This window comes from Chlamydomonas reinhardtii, chromosome 2 (genome assembly GCF_000002595.2).
Source record: "Chlamydomonas reinhardtii strain CC-503 cw92 mt+ chromosome 2, whole genome shotgun sequence".
NCBI classification, from domain to species: Eukaryota; Viridiplantae; Chlorophyta; class Chlorophyceae; order Chlamydomonadales; family Chlamydomonadaceae; genus Chlamydomonas; species Chlamydomonas reinhardtii.
Genome location: NC_057005.1, coordinates 1,033,565 through 1,047,579, shown reverse-complemented (window position 1 = coordinate 1,047,579; position 14,015 = coordinate 1,033,565). Strand labels below are relative to the sequence as shown.

General features: G+C 62.4%; 3 protein-coding genes across 3 annotated transcripts in view; all 3 read left to right on the top strand.

The window, feature by feature from the left end:
* The first annotated feature begins 554 nt into the window (after positions 1-554).
* Positions 555-6,921, top strand: CHLRE_02g080650v5 (uncharacterized protein). The gene is made up of 13 exons (XM_043059231.1): positions 555-766; positions 845-947; positions 1,268-1,614; positions 1,850-1,976; positions 2,247-2,358; positions 2,748-2,922; positions 3,147-3,210; positions 3,460-3,571; positions 3,885-4,251; positions 4,512-4,745; positions 5,057-5,259; positions 5,548-5,715; positions 5,960-6,921. Exons 1-13 carry the CDS (start codon positions 706-708, stop codon positions 6,344-6,346), a joined length of 2,460 nt encoding a protein of 819 aa, XP_042926865.1. The 5' UTR covers positions 555-705; the 3' UTR covers positions 6,347-6,921.
* A 203-nt stretch (positions 6,922-7,124) lies between these two features.
* On the top strand, positions 7,125-12,563 carry CHLRE_02g080600v5 (uncharacterized protein). Its single transcript, XM_001701832.2, has 10 exons — positions 7,125-7,576; positions 7,704-8,049; positions 8,250-8,487; positions 8,790-9,155; positions 9,421-9,540; positions 9,783-9,975; positions 10,258-10,430; positions 10,720-10,869; positions 11,229-11,514; positions 11,766-12,563. The coding sequence occupies exons 1-10, from the start codon at positions 7,534-7,536 to the stop codon at positions 11,909-11,911; spliced, it is 2,061 nt and encodes a 686-aa protein (XP_001701884.2). The 5' UTR covers positions 7,125-7,533; the 3' UTR covers positions 11,912-12,563.
* Positions 12,564-12,784: 221 nt separating this feature from the next.
* Positions 12,785-14,015, top strand: part of CHLRE_02g080550v5 (uncharacterized protein) — an 8,576-nt gene continuing 7,345 nt past the window's right edge. The window contains exons 1-2 of the mRNA XM_043059230.1: positions 12,785-13,701; positions 13,945-14,015. The exon at positions 13,945-14,015 is cut by the window's right edge and continues 305 nt beyond it. Coding sequence (XP_042926864.1) covers positions 13,136-13,701; positions 13,945-14,015 — 637 coding nt within the window. The 5' untranslated portion in view covers positions 12,785-13,135. The remainder of the gene's footprint in view (positions 13,702-13,944) is intronic.

The following is a 14,015-nucleotide window of genomic DNA, read 5'->3' as shown; positions in this document are numbered from 1 at the left end:
ACACGCACAGCCAGGCAGGGCTGGGCCACCGTTCCCTCTGCCTCCCTCCTCCGCATTGCCCGGCCCACCGCCCAGACCATGTTTGCCCCAACTCGCCCAAGTGCTTGGCCATGGCCGGCTTATGCCGCCAGGGCTTGCCCGCCAATCTCTGCACTCTGCACATGTGTCTCCGGACGGTGCAGGAGTGTGGAAAGCTGCAAAGTGCGCAACACGGCCAACCGCGGCCATGTCCCACCGGAAGTGCCTAGACCCGCTGGCCGCCATACTGCACCGGGGTGAGCATATGGAGCAATGATGCAGTGATACATCCACAACACCGGTAGCCGCACAGCATGTTGTTTCCCTGGTTTGGGTGTTTGGCGCCATTACTGCGTCCAAGTCGCTGTGAAGGAGAGCTGCCTTTCCGAGCAGCCAGTTGATGTGATATGTACATCAAGAGGATGTGTTTCCGCCAGTCCTATCGGCGCCCAGAAAGCTCTGGGCAAGCAGCTTGAGACACCTCACCACGTGCACTTTTTGCCCCATTCCGCTCCATGCTCGGCATAGAAGTTTCTATGGGCGGGTCCCTGCGCAACAGCTCGGCGTGCCAGTGTGACTATTACACTGTAGTATCTGTGTAAACAAGGCCCGAGCAGGGCGTGTCTAGACAAGACTCTTGGAGCAGCAGGAGATCAACACACATCTCGCGCAGTCGGTTGGGTCGAAATGGACCGGAGGGCCATCGCGCTGCTGCTGGTGGCTGCAGTTGCGCTCTGCGCTCTGCCAGGTAAGAGCGGCTGTGCAGCGAACGTGTGGCAAGGGGACGGCCATCGACGCTCTCTTCCGCTCGCTCCCGCTCCTGCAGCCATCCGCGCTGACTCAGCCGTTGATGCGACGGCTGCGCCTAAGGTCGATAATGGTGTTTCTTCTGGCCACGCGACTGCCACGGACGCCACCTCGATTCACAGGTGCGCGTGAAGGCGCCGAAATAGGTTTTGGGCCGCGCTCCATTACGCTTTCGATATTGCAATTATGGCAAGGGGTTGGTAGTTGCGCGGGGGGGCATGTTGCCTTCTTAAGAGGTGTCGGGTTTGCCCGTGCCTGGGCGTCCCTGCACACGGGACACACTCCGCTCCTAATACCCACACCTCACTCGTCGTGACCTTAGCACGAACTGCCATGTTACTGCCATCCGCAACCAAGTCACCTCTGGCTGTACCTGCCTGTCGCCTCGGCCCCTCCGCGAACCTCCCCCGACCCCCACCACCCGCGGACCCGTGGCCCTCAGGGAGAAGGAGGCGATGTCCAAGCAGCGCGTGCGCGACAGCGGCGAGCAATTTGCCTTCCAGGCCGAGGTGACTCGCCTCATGGACATCATCATTCACTCGCTCTACTCCAACAAGGACATTTTCCTGCGCGAGCTCATCTCCAACGCCAGCGACGCGCTCGACAAGATCCGCTTCCTGTCCCTCACGGACAAGTCGATCCTGGGCGACGGCGACACCTCCAACCTGGAGATCAAGATCTGGCTGGATCCGGAGTCCAAGGTGCTGTACATCCGCGACCGCGGTATCGGCATGACCAAGGACGACCTGATTAAGAACCTGGGCACCATTGCCAAGTCGGGCACCTCGGGTAGGGCGGCAGTAGCGCAAGCGACGCGGCGCGGCAGGGAGGGAGGGAAAGCGAGGCATGGGCAGGCGGCTGTGCAAAGAGGGTTGGAAAGGCGTTTGGAAAGGCAGGATTGTGCCTCTTCAGCCGCAGTTGCAGCGGCGGTAGCATGCTACTGCGCTTCTGCTGTCCCTCCAGCGCGTGCACAATACTTGACACGCCGTCCCGCCTCTTCTATATTGCTTGCCGCCCCCTGCAGCCTTCCTGGAGCAGATGCAGAAGGGTGGCGACATGAACCTGATCGGCCAGTTTGGTGTGGGTTTCTACTCGGTGTACCTGGTGGCCGACTACGTGGAGGTCGTGTCCAAGCACAACGACGACGCCCAGTGAGTACCGACAGTAGCTGCGATGTGGCAATGGCAGAAGCGCCGATGTGGCAATGGCTGTAGCAATGCAGCGGCTGCAGTCTGGAACAGAACTGGTTGCGCCAGCACCGCGGGAAGAGGCAGGGAAGAGGCAGGGACGGGCCCGCGGGACTGGAGCCAGCACGCGGTATGTATCCGGGGGGGTGGGTGGGGGGAACCGGCACACGTGCACCTGCAGGCCTGCACGCACGCCGACGTGCCTCACGCTGCCGCCTCCTCGCTGCGGCGCAGGTACATCTGGTCGAGCACCGCCGACGGCAGCTTCGCCATCAGCGAGGACACCGAGAACGAGCCTCTGGGCCGCGGCACCCTGATCAAGATCCACCTGAAGGAGGAGGCGCAGGTGCGTGCAGGGGCGCAGTGGCGACCGCGAAGGTAGCGGCTATGGCGGCGGTGGTGGCGGAGGACAGGGGATAGGCCGGGGTTTGGGTGAGGGCGGTTGGTGGAGGCAGGGGGACGCGGTGGTGGCGGAGGACAGGGGATAGGCCGGGGTTTGGGTGAGGGCGGTTGGTGGAGGCAGGGGGACGCGGTGGTGGCGGAGGACAGGGGATAGGCCGGGGTTTGGGTGAGGGCGGTTGGTGGAGGCAGGGGGACAAGGCAGGAATACGGTAGTCGCTGGGCTTGTCATATGCGCCACCCCGCCGCACTGTCACACCCCCGTTACTCTCGTGCGCAATCCCCGAAAGCTCATAACCTTCTTCCCTGCTGACGGCTCCCCTCGACCCCCCACAGGAGTACGGCACTGAGGCCAAGCTGAAGGAGCTGGTGCAGCGCTACAGCGAGTTCATCAACTTCCCCATCTACCTGCAGACGGAGAAGGAGGTGGAGGTGCCGGTGGAGGAGCCCGAGGAGGCCGTCAAGGAGGACGAGAAGGAGGAGGAGGGCAAGGAGGACGAGGAGGAGGAGGGTGAGTAAGAGGCCGGGCGTGGTGGTAGCGGGTGGTGGTGGTGGCGCGATGCTGGATAGGCATGGGGCGAGGATGCTTGCGAGCCGTGTATGTCCCAGGTCTCATGCAGCCGGGTTGAGCAGTTGCTGGGAGTTGAGGTCGTCCGGCCGTCATGGACATCTGTCATTGCGTGCAGCGGGCTGCTCTGTTGTCACGCGTACGGTGGTGTGGTTGCACTGCTGCAGAGGGCGCTGAGGACGACGAGGAGGAGTCCAAGGAGGAGGAGGAGAAGCCCAAGGCCACCCGCAAGTGAGTGAGAGAAGCAGGAGGTGAAGGGGCATCGCTCTCGCGGACAGAGTCGGACGCAGACGGGGACACAGGGGGACAGGCTTCGGAAATCCCCGTGGTGGACGCGGTAGAGCTTGTGCTCACTGTGTTGAGTGGGTGGGTGGAGAGGGTGGAAATTGATGTGCGGGGGGTTGCGTGAATCTATGCCATCACGTACTGCGGTGCACCTCCGCCACCTGCTGATGTTTCCGCGCAACTCCTTGTTATTAGGGAGAAGAAGAAGGACTGGGAGCTGCTGAACGACAACAAGGCCATCTGGCTGCGCAAGCCCAGCGACGTGACGGAGGAGGAGTACCAGAAGTTCTACAAGGCCGTGTCCAAGGTGCGTGTAGAGCAGGCGCAGGGGCGGGGCCGGGGCAGGGGCGGAGGTGTGCAGAGGCACGGGCAAGAACAAGGGGTGGACGAGGGTGGGCCGATGGGTGTTGGAAGCGTGGATGTGCGTAAGGCAGCATGGGGCAAGCAGTGCACGGAATGCGGTTGCCGGGCGCGGCTTATGCGGCTCATTGGGGTCGCAGCGGCCGCAGGAAAGCCGCTACAACCTCTCGCCCTAGGATAGGAGCTACGATCTCTCGCCCTTACCACGCTCAAGTCTCTTCCTCCCCTGCGCGTCGTTTGTTGTTCACACCCGCACACAGGACTACACCGACGCGCTGACCTACTCGCACTTCCGTGCCGAGGGCGACGTGGAGTTCCGCTCCATCCTGTACATCCCCTCCGTCAGCCCCTACGACTTCTACGACAAGTACTACGAGAAGGCCCAGCACGGCCTGAAGTTGTACGTGCGCCGCGTCTTCATCAGCGACGACATGAAGGAGCTCATCCCGCGCTACCTGTCGTTCGTGAAGGGCATTGTGGACTCGGACACGCTGCCGCTCAACGTGAGCCGCGAGATGCTGCAGCAGGAGGCGGCGCTGAAGACCATCAAGAAGAAGGTGGTGCGCAAGGTGCTGGACATGATCCGCAAGATGGCGGAGGCCGAGGTCAAGTGCAAGGAGATGGAGGGTGAGAGGGATGCGAGGGGCGGGGCGCGGGCCAGGAAGGGAGGCTTACCGCAGGAGTGGGGATGTGGGAGAGGGGGAGGGCGGCGTGTTGGGTTATGGCCAGGGCAGGGGCGTTGCAGGCGCGTGTCTGTGCGGAAGGGTGAGGCACGCGCACGAGCCGCCGGGGCACGTGGTGACCGCACCCGTATTCCCCGCACGCCTGAGTCACACCACAGTGATCACACCTTACCTTCCCCACCGCCCGCTCCTTCGGCCCCGCAGAGAAGGGCGAGACCGAGGACAAGCCCTCCGAGAAGGAGTGCGGCCAGTACGCCAAGTTCTGGGAGCAGTTTGGCCGCGCCATCAAGCTGGGCATCATCGAGGACACCACCAACCGCAACCGCCTGGCCAAGTTGCTGCGCTTCCACACCTCCAAGACCGGCGACCAGCTCACCACCCTGGACGAGTACATCGGCCGCATGAAGGAGGGCCAGAAGTCCATCTACTACCTGGCCGGTGGGTGTCCTGCGCTGCCTGTAATCTTCAGGCGGCTGGGCTGGGTCGCAGCTGGGTGCCTGGGTCGCAGCTGGGCTGGACTGGATCGCTTAGGTTCACAGGTGCACAGGGGAACAGCTCGTGAGCTGTCCGCCTCGTTGTGCCCGGTCCTGCTGCATCCAGCCTCCCACCCTGTCCTTCGTGTCCCCCCGCTCACACGCGCCGTCCCTCGCACCCCCCATGCCCCTAGCTTAGCTTGGTTTGGTTTAGTTCGGGCTGGTATTTACAGCCCCTCCCCTCTCCTCCCCTGCCGCCGCGCTCTGTCCCCGCAGGCACCAGCAAGGAGGAGGTGGCTGGCAGCCCCTTTGTGGAGCAGCTGCTGCGCAAGGGCTACGAGGTCATCTACTTCACGGACGTGCTGGACGAGTACGTGATGGGCCACCTGCTGGACTACGACGACAAGAAGTTCTCCAACGCCTCCAAGGAGGACCTCAAGCTGACCGACAAGGACGAGGTGGAGAAGAAGAAGGACAAGGTGGGGCGTAGGGGTTGGGGAGGGTGAGGGCGGGGCGCGGGGGTGGAGGGTGAGGGTGGGGTGGCGGAAGCGGTGATGGGTGCGTGGTGGCGAGGACAGGCAAGGTTGCGGCAAGGTAGAAAGGGGATGGAATGGTATCTCGCAGAAGCCGGGCCGGCTTACCGTACTTGCCTAGGGTTCGCTGTTGCGATCAGGCCTCTCCTGACGCGCGACGGCGTCTTGCATTCGCATTCACTAGCAAGCACTTCGTTAACGTGCGCGTTTGGTTGCGTTCCCTCACCTCCACAGGAGCTGAAGGAGCAGTTCAAGGACCTGACCAAGTGGTGGAAGAAGGTGGTGGACGACTCCAAGCTGCAGGGCGTCAAGGTGTCCAACCGCCTGGCCACCACCCCCTGCATCGTGGTCACCGGCAAGTACGGCAACAGCGCCAACATGGAGCGCATCATGCGCGCACAGGTCAGAGGGGGTTTGTGGGTGGGGGGGCCGCGGTACGGGTTACGAGGGGCCACGAGGGGGAGAGGGCGGCGTCACCCCGTAATGCGTGAACAGGCTGGGCCGCGGAGTGTTGGGCAGGCTGCTGGCCACGGCGAACCTGCGCAGCAGCAAGCAGTCTGTATAACACGTGCAGACCCACGTGCACGCTTGGTACCCTGTGCTGACACCCGGCCCAAACCCCACCACCGTGTCCGCACCCTTGCAGGCCTTCTCCCGCCCCGGCTCCTCCTTCACCCCCACCCAGCGCACGCTGGAGATCAACCCCCGCCACCCGCTCATCGTGGCGCTCAAGGACAAGCTGGCCGCCGCCACCGAGGAGACCGTGGAGGAGAGCGCCGTGGCCACCGCGCGCCTGCTGTACGAGACCGCGCTGCTGGAGTCGGGCTTTGTGCCCGATGACGCCAAGGCCTTCTCGCAGCGCATGTACGGCGTCCTGAAGGACACGCTGGGCGTGGACAGCCTGGAGGTGGCGCTGGAGGCGGAGGAGGCCGCCGAGCCCGAGGAGGCGGAGGAGAAGGCGGAGGAGACGGAGGAGAAGGCGGAGGAGACGGAGGAGAAGAAGGAGGAGGCGGAGGAGAAGGACGAGCTGTAAAGCGCCGTGTGGCTGAGCAGCTTATGTGAAAAGGTTTAGATGTTGTAGCAAGGCCAGCAGTGGCGTGTCCTTGGCGCACGCGAGTGCCGCGGCGCGTCCGCTGCTGGCCGTAAGCAAGGGGTGCGGTGGTACCCGTTCCGCTTGGCGTCGAGGGTTGCCTGCTGCTGCTGGAGTGTCCGCGCCAGTCTGCCGCGTGTGTTGGGGTTGCAGTTTTCTGTCACGCACCCCCTCCGCCGGTGGGCCCGTGTGGCGGCCAGTGCAGTGCGGTGCACCCGATGCCAAGGCTAGCACAGGTGATAATCGTGCGAGCGAATGTCACGATATGAAGAGAGGTAGGCGCGAGAGTGGACGGGCGCTTGCGCGTGCGTGTCCGTCAATGACAAGACGCTGGATGAAGCACGGGCAGTGAGGCAGATGGGCGCTAGGTATGAAACGACACGTGGCAAAGAAATGACGCATTGCAGACAGTGGACTTGGAACTGACTGCATGTGGCAATTGATTGACGGAACCGGGTCTGCTGGCATTCGGCTGAGCCCCACACTTGGTTACGAGAGGGTTGTAACACACCCCGCATGACGAAGCCGCTGACACTACGCGCAATGACTGTGATCAACAGTTCAGCCCAGGGGAAATCCTCCCCAGGTCCAACCGTGGGTCCAACCGTCGCTGAGCAGGCAGTGCTAGGCACCTCGTGTGTTGTCCGTCGCCTGACCTCCGTCCTGGGCGGTAGTCTACCTAAACATGAAGGTATCCCTTGCGTCAATGCAACTTGTAGGACCTAGGCCGTGGACCTAGGCCTCCAGGAAGAAGAAGCCCAGTCACGCAGACTTCGCAAGCACGCACTTGAAATGTTCTGGTCCCCACATTCGCAATGCTCCAAAGGCCGGAAAGGCTCGAACTCTCGCGTTATCGCTAGTGCATTTGTTTGAAAGTTCTATGGGCACGGCGCATTACGCCAGCATTCCTCCGAGACGTCTCTGTACGAGGGACAGGCGCGGGACAGCCAGGTGCGACGTGTCCGCCGAGCCCCTTCGGCAATAAAGGCCGTCTTCAGCCCGTTCGCAGCACAGAAACCTTTAATCAGTGTTGTTGTACACAGCTAACTTGGTTAAAGCCCAGAAGCTGGTAGAGCTCGGCCCTCAACGGTCAAGTTGGTTTCTTTTGTTCTGCTTCCTTCAACCCAGCCATGGCCAATAGCTTGAAGACTCGCAAGTTCCACACATCTACTGGTAAGCTGTATAATTGTTACAGCGCACGGTTGATCATCTTTGGGTGCCGCGAGGGCATGCCTTCAGAACGCATGTCCCTGAGCAGCCACGGTGACACGGTGCCTGCTTTGCCGTAAAACTCGTGCAGGGCATCATGGAGTCACTCGGCGCCTGTGCATGGTAGGCCTGGGCCTTATCGCGACCCTGGTCGCGGCCAGCGCGCTCGCCAGCATCCCGCAGGCCAAAGCGGCGTCGCCCACAACCGACAAGCTCGGCACCGTTATTGGTATCGACCTGGGCACGACCTACTCTTGCGTGGGCGTGTACAAAAACGGCCGTGTGGAGATTATCGCGAACGACCAGGGCAATCGCATCACTCCCTCGTATGTGGCCTTCACCGACGAGGAGCGCCTGATCGGCGACGCTGCCAAGAACCAGGCTACCGTCAACCCCAAGCGCACCATCTACGACGTCAAGCGCCTGATCGGCCGCAAGTAAGCAGCCGAACTGTTACCTGCGTGCGTGCGGCGGCTCCTGGGTGCGCCGGGGTGCATAGGCCGGGGTAGGCAGCAGGGGTTCCCTGGTAGGCAGCAGGGGAGGCTTGCTTCCAGCGGCCGCCGCATGTGCGTGCGTGCCATCCCCCTTTCTGCTCGTTTCTGCTAACCCGCTCCTCCACCAACCCACGCTCAACCAGATTCTCCGACGCCGACGTTCAGCGAGACCGGAAGCTTGTGTCCTATGACATTGTTGACCGCCAGGGCAAGCCCTATGTGGCCGTGGACGTCAAGGGCGAGCAGAAGGTGTTCTCGCCTGAGGAGATCTCGGCTATGATTCTTCAGAAGATGAAGGACACTGCTGAGGCCTACCTGGGCAAGACTGTCAAGCACGCTGTGGTCACCGTGCCCGCGTACTTTAACGATGCCCAGCGCCAGGTGCGTATGTGGCGTTGGGATGTGTAGGAGGGGGCACGGCGGGGTTGTGGATGGTGGGAGGGGGTGGAGGGGGGCCAGCTGGCGTTGGCACGGTACTCCACAATGCCACTGCCGTGGGGAACTCACTAATGCGTATGTACGGGTGCCTCTCAGCCATAGCGCTGCTCAGCACCAACTTGCCCGCCCTGTGTCGCACCACGTGCACGACGGCTTCCTACCTGCTAACCCCCCTACCTGCTAACCCCGCCCCGCCCTTCCCCTTCCTCTCCCCTTCCTCTCACCTTCCTCTCCCGACCACCCAGGCCACCAAGGACGCCGGCACCATTTCTGGCCTGAACGTGGTGCGCATCATCAACGAGCCCACCGCCGCTGCCATCGCCTACGGCCTGGACAAGAAGGGCGGCGAGAAGAACATCCTGGTGTTCGACCTGGGCGGTGGCACCTTCGATGTGTCCATCCTCACCATCGACAACGGCGTGTTTGAGGTCATCTCCACCAACGGCGACACTCACCTGGGCGGTGAGGACTTTGACCAGCGCGTCATGGAGTACTTCATCAAGCTGATCAAGAAGAAGTACAAGAAGGACATTAGCGGCGACGCCCGCGCCCTGCAGAAGCTGCGCCGTGAGGCCGAGCGCGCCAAGCGTGCCCTGTCCAGCCAGCACCAGGTGAGCGAGCGAGCGTGTGGTCGTGGCGTGCGGCAACATGGGCGTGTGTCTGACAAGAACCACAACCAGGCTGTATGTGGGTGTGTGGGCATGGACACGGTATGTATGGGTGTGGGTGGGCATGGACGCGGTATGGGTGTGGGTATGGTGCATGTTCAGAACGGGGTTTGAGGATGCGTAAATCGACAAGCTTCGGCTGAACACCCGCTTTTCCAGTCCGCCCCCTGACCCCGCCGCGCACCCACCGTCCTTCCTACGTCCCCAGGTCCGCGTTGAGATTGAGGCTCTGTACGAGGGCATTGACCTGTCGGAGCCCCTGACCCGCGCCCGCTTTGAGGAGCTGAACATGGACCTGTTCAAGAAGACCATGGGACCCGTCAAGAAGGTGGGGCGGGCCAGCGCGTGCGGGGACGGGTTGTTGGACGTGGTGGCGGCACGGGCACGGACCGCAGAAGCTGGTTTCGGTGGGGCATTGGGTTTGATTGGGCGGTGCCAAAGTTCCGAGTTCATGTACCGAAACCAGGATAACGCAGGCCCATCAAACATTGGCAATAGCTTCTGGCTAGCTGGCGCACAGCAACGCGCTATCTGACCTCTTCCTTCATCCCTCCTGTTCCTCTCCCTCAGGCCATGGACGACGCCAACCTGAAGAAGACCGAGATCGATGAGATTGTGCTGGTGGGCGGCTCCACCCGCATCCCCAAGGTGCAGGACCTGCTGCGCGAGTGGTTCGGCGGCAAGGAGCCCAACAAGGGTGTCAACCCCGATGAGGCCGTGGCCTACGGCGCGGCCGTGCAGGGCGCAATCCTCAGCGGGGAAGGTGCGTGGGAGGGCGAGTGGATAAGTGGATGGATGGACGGGTGGATGGGAGTTTCTGGTAGGTGGGAGGGCGTGCGTGCGTGAGGCAGGTGCACAAAGGGCGGTGGCTGCCGATTGCTGGCGCAGATGCAGGTGCATGCAGTTCGTGGGTGGGTTTCAGGTGCAAGCCCACCATCCAGCTGCCTTGACGCTCTCCCGCATCCCCCACTGTGGCAATCGCAATCCCAAGACCAGCTGTTCTGATGCACATGTGTGTCTTTGCCACCCTGCCCGCTGTCAACAGAGGAGGAGAGCACCGAGGGCCTGATTGTGATCGACCGCACGCCCCTGTCTCTGGGCATTGAGACCACCGGCGGCGTCATGACTAACCTCATCCCGCGCAACAGCGTCATCCCCACCAAGAAGTCGCAGACCTTCTCCACGGCAGCCGACAACCAGCCCACCGTGTCCATCCAGGTGCGTGTGCGCGCGAGGCCACGCTAGCTGCTGCAGGGTGCAGGGCACGGCGGAGAATGGTGAAATTGTCAGCCGCTGATGCAGGCAACAATCGCAACATCCCCAGTCACCAACAACCCTCCAGGGGGGCAGAAATCGGGTGTGGCGGGCTAGCCGTATTTAGGCCCCAAGACCCAGATCCCGCGGGCACGTGCCACCCTCTTTGCGCTGCCCGTGATTAGAGGGCGGGACAATTCCAGTCCCCAACTAACCCCGCCCACCGTCCCTCGGCCTTCTTCCCCGCACGCAGGTGTACGAGGGCGAGCGCGCCCTGACCAAGGACAATCACAAGCTGGGCCAGTTCGACCTGAACGGTATCCCGCCGGCCCCCCGCGGCACCCCCCAAATTGAAGTGACGTTCGAGGTGGACGCCAACGGTATCCTCACCGTCTCGGCCCAGGTGCGTGGGTGTGCGTGGCGGACCGACCGCACGCAGTGGGGTGTGGGATGCGTGGGTGTGCGTGGCGGACCCACCGCACGCAGTGGGGTGTGGGATGCGTGGGCGGGGTGCGCGGGTTTGAGCGAGACTGCATGCGGAGCTGATCGGGATTGGGCATGCAGTGCTAACAGGTGCCTCATAATTGCGCACCCTGCCGGCGGGTACGGCATCACGCACTGGCACTGAGTGCTCCTGGTGCCAGGGGGCTGCACACCACGCAGGCACGCACCTCCCCGGCCCATCACGATTTCATACACCCTTCCACTTACCCCAACTTCATTCCAACCCCATCAACCCCATTCTGACGCCCGTTTCCACAGGACAAGGGCACCGGCAAGAAGGAGAAGATCACCATCACCGCCGAGAAGGGTCGCCTGAGCCAGGACGACATTGAGCGCATGGTGAAGGAAGCTGAGGAGTTCGCGGAGCAGGACAAGGCCGTCAAGGCCAAGATCGACGCCCGCAACCAGCTGGAGACCTACTGCTACAACATGAAGAACACCGTGGAGGACAAGATGAAGGACAAGATCGAGGAGGAGGACAAGGAGAAGATCACCGCCGCCGTCAAGGAGGCTCTGGAGTGGCTGGACGAGAACCCCGACGCCGGTGAGTGATGGCCAGTAGCGCTGGGGGTTGCGTGCGTGGGGGTCTGGTTGTCCGGCAGGTTGCAGGCGAGGCAGGGAGCGCGGGGTTTCGATGCTGTGCGTTGTTGGATGGTCGTGACTGGTGAGATGGTATTGCGAGGTGTGGGGAGCGGCGGCATGGCGCATGGAGGTCAGGGCTGGACACGGCATGCTGACATGCGAACCCACTGACCCGCACTTTGCATGCGCCCGCCCCATCACGCGCCCCAACAGACACGTCCGAGTACAAGGACAGGCTGAAGGAGGTTGAGGACGTGTGCAACCCCATCATCGCTGAGGTCTACAAGAAGAGCGGCGGCCCAAGCGGCGGCGGCGACTCGCATGAGGATGAGGACCTGGCCGACCACGACGAGCTTTGAGCGGCTGAGGCGGCAGTAGCGGGGCAGACAAAGGTGGCGGCAGTAGCAAAGCAGATCCACGGGCAGATCAGCAGTAGACAGGGAGCCGCCAGAGCAGGAGTAGTAGGACAGAGACCGCCGTGGAAATAGTAGAACATGCGGAGTAAGGTGAGGCAGCAGGTACCGGTAGAGTTGTTGCAATGGCCATTGTTGGCGGCGTGCGTGACACAGGTAGGCTCATGGGGGCCTTTTCCGAGCGCCGGCCACCCTGTGTCACGTTCCTGAAAGCACGTGTTACCCGGAAGTGTGTGCATGAATGCACCGGAACGGTAGCATTAATACTGAATTCAAAGTTTAATAAGACGATTGGATAGCCGGGACGCATAGGCGTGCTTGGCATGCGGGGTTGCAATGTGGGCATCCAGTATACCGGTACGCGCTTCTACCTTCATATTGTCCTTTGTCTTCCATCTATGATTGTCTTGCCTTGGAACTGACTTGTGGTCGTTACCTCACATGGCGGGGGTGGTGCACTGGGGGTATGGGGGGCGCGTGGGGAACGTCGGGGCGAGGGGTGGGGCACTGGGGCCGTGGGGGCTTGGGGCAGCTTGGCCCCGCCCCGTCCTCCAATCAAGCAACCGTATCAAGCGGGCTCGTGTAACCAAGCACATCGACAATGGCCTAACGCGAGACTACAATACCAGATGTCCACATGTAGAAGCTGCTTAAGGTCTCAGGCTCTCACCCACGGGGGTTGGCGACTGGCGAGAAAGCCAAACGGCGCGCGTACGGTGGGACCCTCCCAAACGCGGAACGCAGGGCGGGATTTGACAGCGCACAACGCAACAGGCCACAGAACTCTTGCTTTGCTTCATATTCACCTCAAGACTTACATTTAATGCACACCGTGCTCACGTATTGCGGGCCCGCAGTGTGTACTCGCCCGAAATGATGCCGGTTAGTCCTTTTCGCACACCATTTAATCACGCCGGCTGACGCTTAATAACTCACATCCTATAAATTATGCAAAGACAACCTTCAAGGCCCCAGAACCCAGGGGCCGCATCGTCACCCTCGCGTCGCTTGCCCGGCACTTTACCCACGACAGCAGCACTGGTGGTGTTTGGCCTCCTGCTCGTCGTGCCGCACGGCCCCAGCCAAGCACTTGGGGAGCCACCCGAGTCAGGCGTGTTATACGGACAGTATGAGCATAGTGCAGGGGGGGAAGCACCCGCTTCCTTGGGCATGTATGCAGTTTCGGAAATCAAACTGGGCATCCACCTCGGCAACACACACAGCCGTGTTGCCGTGCGCCGCGGCGCCGCCCACCCAGTGGAGCTCCTGACTGACCTGCCAGATGATAGCAGCGCATCCTTCGGCGGCACACATGAGAAGCTGCTGGGCAGTATGCAGCTGGGCAGCGGCTGGCTCATTCCGTCGTGCGTTGCCTTTCCTGCGGCAGCCGCGGAGGCAGCCGCGGAGGCACACGTGGGCGAGGGAACAGGCAGTCATCAGCCGGAGGCGCTTCCGGAGGAGCGCCGGCAAAACAAGCTAGAGCCTGCAGGAGAGCAGCTAAAAGCATCGGTGGCTGCAGACACAGATGCAAACATCGGTGGCTTGCGCAGCGGCGCTGCGGCCGTGGCAGGGCGGGCAGAGCAGCAGGCGGAGGAGGATGAAGAAACTCGGGAGGCAAGGGAGGCGCGAGAGGCGGCCCTGGCCTCAGGCTTCGGTGGCACGGCGGCGTGGCGCTACGCCACGGTCGCACCGGGGCGGGTGGTGTGCGACGTCATGACGCTAGTCAACGCACGCAGGTGAGTGAGCACAGGGCCGCAACGGGCGGCACCACACGTGTTGGGTTGCTGTCATGTCACCAGTGTCACGGTATCGGTGCTCTACCCACGGTATGGGTGCTTCGCCCCAGACATCCTCCGTACTTGACTGGGCTGGTACCCGAGCCATGATGAAGTTGCAGTTCTCCGCGTGCATCAGCAACCTGCAGTGCCACCCTTGCCCACCTCCCACCCTTCCCTGATCACTCGTGCAATGCCACGCAGCTACGACAGTCCGGAGGTGGAGCGCCTGCGTGCCGTCGCGCCGTACGCCATTGAGGAGTGCGGCTCGAGCA

Excerpts from the sequence above, each read along its gene's own strand:
- CHLRE_02g080600v5 (XM_001701832.2), top strand. The coding sequence starts at position 7,534 with ATGGCCAATAGCTTGAAGACTCGCAAGTTCCACACATCTACTG. Across the intron at positions 9,156-9,420 it reads CCCTGTCCAGCCAGCACCAG|GTCCGCGTTGAGATTGAGGC; the intron begins GTGAGCGAGCGA and ends CTACGTCCCCAG. Across the intron at positions 10,431-10,719 it reads AGCCCACCGTGTCCATCCAG|GTGTACGAGGGCGAGCGCGC; the intron begins GTGCGTGTGCGC and ends CCCCGCACGCAG.
- CHLRE_02g080650v5 (XM_043059231.1), top strand. The coding sequence starts at position 706 with ATGGACCGGAGGGCCATCGCGCTGCTGCTGGTGGCTGCAGTTGCGCTC. Across the intron at positions 2,359-2,747 it reads ACCTGAAGGAGGAGGCGCAG|GAGTACGGCACTGAGGCCAA; the intron begins GTGCGTGCAGGG and ends GACCCCCCACAG. Across the intron at positions 4,746-5,056 it reads GTCCATCTACTACCTGGCCG|GCACCAGCAAGGAGGAGGTG; the intron begins GTGGGTGTCCTG and ends CTGTCCCCGCAG.